At 39.7% G+C, this 6,496-nt stretch overlaps 1 protein-coding gene across 1 annotated transcript; it reads left to right on the top strand.

Annotated features, from left to right (window-relative positions):
• The first annotated feature begins 568 nt into the window (after nucleotides 1–568).
• On the top strand, nucleotides 569–6,279 carry LOC122143668 (up-regulator of cell proliferation-like). Its single transcript, XM_042754236.1, has 2 exons — nucleotides 569–653; nucleotides 1,618–6,279. Exons 1-2 carry the CDS (start codon nucleotides 569–571, stop codon nucleotides 6,234–6,236), a joined length of 4,704 nt encoding a protein of 1,567 aa, XP_042610170.1. The 3' UTR covers nucleotides 6,237–6,279.
• Nucleotides 6,280–6,496: the final 217 nt, after the last annotated feature.

Raw genomic sequence — 6,496 nt, 5'->3', positions numbered from 1 at the left:
CTAAAACCCAGGATTGGTGAAAACTAAACTAAACTTGCCTGGCTAGCCTACTAATCCGGCTTCATGGTACAGGCCCCAGGAAAGCCTGACCGACTACATAAATTAAGACTAACCAAAATAATGAGTAACAACACATAACTGAAAGGCATGTGCTTAAATACACAAGCTTGTAAATAATAGATTTAACTAAACACTGTATCCACAGAAACTAACAAAGGTGATCAAACAAGACAGAAACCAAACACAAGAAGGAAAAACAGAAACAATGGAAACCAAGAATTCAGGATTCAGGACTGACAATTTATTATATACTGTGTCTATTCCGGTGCCTCAAACAGTACAGCATGGCTGTAATAATGCCAAGGTTACGGGAGTAATTCCCAGAAAAGCATGAACTAATAAAATGTATGCCTGGAATGCAATGTAAGTCACTTTGTATAAAAGTGTCTGCCAAATGGATAAATGTAAATACAGTAAACACTGAGTCTGATACTGTAAACGGATGTCTAAGAAGCACAAAGTTTAGTGAACGTGGATTGAATCAATATCTCTTGAAACATGCAGGAAGATGTCTGAACATGACGATACCCTCTGTGATGAAACCAGTGCTGAATCAGATGGCAACATGGAACAGGTGCCCTCTCTAGAAAAAAGTGAGTCAGTATGTAGAACAATTTGTGGGTAAATATTATTATTGACTATACAGTAAAAGTATAAATTGAGTTTATATTAGTGGAAATAAACAAAATAAAACCATGCCTAAGTTTATTAAATTCAAGTAAATTAAAAGTCTGCTAAAATATACAGAAGTGTTCTTCTGCCAAACAATAAAAATAAAATAATACAAAACTTAATACACTGATGAGTCAAAACATTATGATCAATCACAGGTGAAGCAAACATCGTTGATCATCTCCAAACAATCAGTTCTCTTAATCAGTGTTAGATGCAGGAGAAATGGGCAAAAAATAAAGATCTGAGCAAGGCAGTCTCTGTTGTGGCAAGGCGACTGGGCCAAAGTATTTCTGAAACAGCAAGGCTAGGGTTTTCCGCAGAAACAGAGACTTTACCAACAGTGGTCCAGGAGGGACAAACCACAAACTGACAAAAGGATGTGAAGTGTCCAATCTCATTTAAGGACGAGGGCAACAAAGGCTATCCTGACTGGTTCAAGCCAACAGAATTTCTACTGTGGCACAAGTCCCTAAAAAGTTTAGTGATGGTTATCGCCACATTGCACTCTACTGCATATTGGGTTGTGTAGCCACAGACCAGTCAGAATGCCTATAATGACCACTGTCCATTTTTGAAAGCTTCTACATTGGGCACATGAACATCGGATCTGGACTTTGGAGCATTGGGAGAAGATCACCTGGTCTGACGAGTCCCATTTTATTTTGCATCCCCTGGACGGCCATGTACCTGGGGAAGTAATGGCACCAGGATGCACTGTGATATCAACAAGCCGGTGGAGGGAGTGTGATGCTTTGGGCAATATTCTACTGGGTGGTCATAATGTTTTGGCTCATCAGTGTATATAGCACAATTCTGAGAAAAGGGTCAGAATTGCAAGATGACTGAGATGGCAGTTGTAATGTCTGTTTTTCTTATTTACAGAAATCCTGAAAAAACTCCTGCAAAACTTAAGTTTGACAAAGTACTATGATAAGAAGATCACCTTGAGTGATGTGCTGCAGATTGGAAAGGACAGCATCACAGATGAGGATGCCCAAACAGTTTCAGATCTGCCATGGGTGATTTTGAAGAGAATAATGATGCTAAAAACAACAGCGAGGAGTGTGAAGTGTTCCTCACAACACAGGGCAGATGCTGATGATTCAGACTGGGAGGAAGATGATGACCAGGAAAGTTATGAATCAGACGGTGCTCAAGTAAACCCTTTGGACATTTTTACTGCCCTGTTCCTTTGTTCTGACAGTTTTCTTCAGCAGGAAATGATCTTGAAAATGTCCATGTGTCAGTTTGCTGTACCTTTGCTGCTTCCAAACAGTGATAAGAACCAGATCACACTAATGGTGTGGGCAATAAGAGGCATTGTGCAACAGTACAGACCACAGTCACTGACCGATGCAAGTGGATTTGTGGAAGAAAGAATTGCTCTGTCAGACTTGCCATTAGTGTCTTTTGTAAGACTGGGTAGATGCAACATTTCCAAATCCCATATTTTGAACAAGTTGCTCAGCAAATCACAACAGTCTACTGATATTTTTATACACCATAACGTGGATTGTGGTGATGTCCCAAAGACAATCGCAAATGGTTTGGTGGAGATTAGCTGGTATTTTCCTTGTGGTAATAAAAACATTGATGTCTTTCCTGAGCCTGTAGCTATTGCAAACTTGAGAGGTGACATCCAGAACTTTGAAAAACAGTACTCCTTTCTTTGCAAGACATCTACTGCAGTGTTTGTGTTCTTTGAAAACAAACTTCCAGATCCACGGTATATTTCAGTCCCCAGCGAAGATTTGAAGCATCAGCTGTTCTGGGTGGGGGACTCAAGCAATAAATATATAAGAAATACAGCTGAAAAGCTTAATCTGAAAAGACACAATTTCCTCTTTAAAACAAAGCAGAATGACGCAGACTTTGTCAACAAATTTCGAATTAAGATGCAAGATGCAATTCAGAAAAACATTCACAGAGTGTCAATCGTCCGTATGGCTGAGACTGCACGAGAGTTGGGGATCATAGTGGATGAGGATGCTGAGGAATGTCAGAAAGCCAAAGCAAGAGCAGATGAAATTACATCAAAAATTACAGATACACAACAGTTCAAGAAGAAAGAGATGCCACTGCAGGGAGAGATTTCGAAGATGTTGGCAAAGTTAGAGAAGGAGGAATGCAGAATGAAGAAAGTAGGGGATCAGAGTATTGAGACGTACAAAGACCACATTCAGACTGAAAAGTTGAAACTGAGAAAACAACAACACAAAAAGGACATGTCTGCTAAAATGAATACCTTTATACAAGCAATATCATGTCCAAGAGTGGAAAGAGCTTATTTCCTAAAATGGATGCGGATGAACCTGGAGAATCTTTCTCGCAAAGTAATTCCAAACCTCAGAAAGCAATATAAAGAGAAATGTAGTGTAAATGTTGTTTTAGAACACAAGCAGGACATTGCTGATCTTGACAGAAAGATTTCAAACAGTTCTTTAGGAACTGAACACTTCATTCGTGAGATGGGTCAGCTTTATGAGGCAGCAGTCTTTCACTCAAAACATGAAAAATCCCAAAACCAACTGGAGCACTTGCCTCAACTGTGTGCTGAACTACTATTGGATGGCTTTCCACTGGAACTTATTGATGGAGATGCTTCCAGTATACCTGTAGAGTGGCTGACCAGTGTGTTTTCTGAATTAAACACATTAGTGAAGCCTAACAATAAGATTGTGGTCGTCACAGTTTTAGGAGTCCAGAGCTCAGGAAAGTCTACCATGCTGAATACCATGTTTGGAGTTCAGTTTGCCGTAAGCAATGGAAGATGTACCAGAGGAGCAATTATTCAGCTTATCAAAGTGAAAGACGATTTCAAACCAGAACTCAACTGTGATTATTTACTGATAGTTGACACAGAGGGACTCAAATCCCTTGAACTAGCAACACTTGACAACAGCCAGGAGCATGACAATGAGCTGGCAACACTTGTTGTTGGACTGAGTGATGTTACAATCATCAATATCACCATGGAGAATTCCACAGAGATGAAGGACATTTTACAGATTGTTGTTCACGCCTTCATCAGGATGAAGGAAATCGGTAAAAAGCGCAAGTGTTTTTTTGTACATCAGAATGTAGGTAATGTCTCAGCCCATGATTCAAACATCAGAGATCGACAGTTTCTGTTGAAGCAACTGAATGAAATGACTCAAGCAGCAGCCAAAATGGAGAACAAACTGGAGTTACAGAAGTTCACAGATGTAATGGAGTACGACACTGAGAATGGTGATCACTACATTCCTGGTTTGTGGCATGGAAATCCTCCAATGGCACAAGTGAGTTCTGGGTATAGTGAGTCTGTGTATGCCCTTAAAAGACATATAATTCAAACCCTCAAATGTCACAAGTCAGGGAGCATTTGTGAATTTCTTGAATGGACCAAAATCTTGTGGAATGCTGTGAAATTTGAGAAATTCATCTTTAGTTTCAGAAACAGCATGGTGGCTGATGCCTACATCAAACTGTGCACTGAGTACAACAGATGGGACTGGGTACTGAGAAAGGAAATGCACACATTGACATTAGAAGCTGAAACGAAAATCCTAAACCATGGAAAATTTGAGATCCCTGATCAGTGCACCATTGAAGATGTTCACTGTGTTTTGTTGAAAAGAGCAGAGAGTGACCTCTCAAAAGGTGAAAAGGGCGTTATAGACAAAATCACAACATATTACGAACAGGGAGAAAATCATGTTGAACTCGTGGAAAGATATCGACAAGACTTCATAAATAGTGCCAAGTGTTTGAGAACAGAACTGTCAAATTCTATAAAAAGAAAACTGGATGCAGCTCTTTCACGTCGATATGCAACAGTCAGGGTGGAGAGAATCAAGAAAACATGCATGGATACAATGGAGAAGAAAGTGCTAGGCTTGCTTGAAGATTGCCGCAAAAACAATTCAGACATGTCAGATGAAACACTGGATAAAGCTTTCGAAAGCATGTGGACACAAACTGTTGAGACACTTTCATGTACAAGGCTCCAACAAGAAGATATCATGGGCAAAGTTTTGCATAATTTGAGGAAAAATCTTGAACCAAGAGGAAGTTCAATGGCTGAAAACTTGGATAAAGTAAAAGATTTGAATGCATTTAGCCATGACAAATTTGTTGTCCCAAAAATCAAGAGAGTCAGTGAACTTCCTCCAGATAGGAGCAAAAGACTTCAAGAGATGTCAGACAGAATAATTGATGATTGTAAAAAATATGTAGATGACAAGCGAGCAAGCAAGGTTGATTATGATGACACATACATCAGGGAAATTCTGAACAACATTGATGAGAATCTTAAGGCTCATGAAAATCACAGGATCACGGAAGATCTTGAACTGTCTCTTAAACTACACATCTGTGGCTTCACGGGAAAAGAATTTCAAGATATTCACTCACAGTTTATCCAGGACAATGACCCACTCATCAGTTTGGAAAGATTTAAACAAACATATCATTCTGGGTTCATAGACCTTCTCCATGAGCGGGACCAGTGTCGGAAAAAAGCTGATGAATTCCTGAATAACTGTCTGAAACCTGCTGTGCAAACATACATGTCTGAGATCTTGAGCACAGAAATAGCTGAAGAGATGTTGACCGGTGAAAATGCATTAGTTTTTGGAACGAGAACAGCTTTTCAGTATTCAATCTTGAAATATCTTCTTGATGATTTTGAATTTAAAATATATGCACATTTTAATGACCATTATGAATATTTTGTGAAAGTCTCAATTTCTAAAATAATCACAGAACACTTCTCAACAGAGAACAGAATGTCAAAACTGGAGGAACGTCTCCTCAGTGTGGTCACCAGAGAAATAATACAGGCCATCACAGACTCAGAGCAAAGCACAGAGACTAATGACATCAAGAAATTCACTCAGAGCTTTTGCAAGAAACTTGAACACAGGCTTGTGTTTCCTAGGGATGCAGTGGATGCATTCATGTCACTGAGCAATGTCAATGAGAAACAATTTGCAAAAATGTTGAAAGGTTCTGTGGAGGAAATGGACTGGTCACTGAAGGAAAGTTATAAGGCAACAGATATTCAGAGCAAACTTGGAAACCTACGACCCAAACCAGAGGACGAACTGTTCAAACGGGTGTGTGGCTGTGGGAAACAGTGCCCGTTCTGTAATGCACCATGTGAGGCAGGCGGAGAGGCCCACACCAAACACTTTGTCTCAGTCCACAGACCAAAGGGTCTCGGAGGCTACAAACATAACCACTCCATCTGTTCATCGTCAGTATACAGTGAATTATATTTTAGTTGCACTGAAACAAAAGGTCAGCGGCATCCATACAAGAAATACAAAGAGATCTATCCAGACTGGGAAATCCAGCCTGACCCCAGCATTGAAGGCACAGCCTACTGGAAATATGTGATGGCAAATTTCAATGAGCAGTTTGCTAAAGTGTACAGTGCAGAGCCTGGAGATATACCTTCATCCTGGAAAACCATCACTAAGAACCAAGCAGAGAAAAGCCTAAAGTGCACTAATTAAGTAGCGCTTCTCTGCTTTCTGTTTGAGTTTTTGTGGTGCATGAGCAGATACATTAAACCTTTCTGTTTAACATTTAATTATGATCTTTTTTATTGAAGATAATTTGTATTATAAGTCAGTAGTTTGGTCATGAAACTTAGTGCAGACTTGACATGTAATCTGCTAGCAATCACATTGTTTACTGTAGAGCACAGGCTTCTGCAGCATGCTGAATGAAGAATCAAGAGTAAACACCAACCTGTTTATTCTTCAGTGTGTTT

The sequence above is a fragment of the Cyprinus carpio genome, unplaced genomic scaffold, assembly GCF_018340385.1.
Source record: "Cyprinus carpio isolate SPL01 unplaced genomic scaffold, ASM1834038v1 S000006481, whole genome shotgun sequence".
Classification (NCBI taxonomy): domain Eukaryota; kingdom Metazoa; phylum Chordata; class Actinopteri; order Cypriniformes; family Cyprinidae; genus Cyprinus; species Cyprinus carpio.
Note: the sequence above shows the minus strand (reverse complement) of the source record. Positions and strands in the feature narration are given on the sequence as shown.

Excerpts from the sequence above, each read along its gene's own strand:
- LOC122143668 (XM_042754236.1), top strand. The coding sequence starts at position 569 with ATGTCTGAACATGACGATACCCTCTGTGATGAAACCAGTGCTGAATCA. Across the intron at positions 654-1,617 it reads GGTGCCCTCTCTAGAAAAAA|AAATCCTGAAAAAACTCCTG; the intron begins GTGAGTCAGTAT and ends TCTTATTTACAG.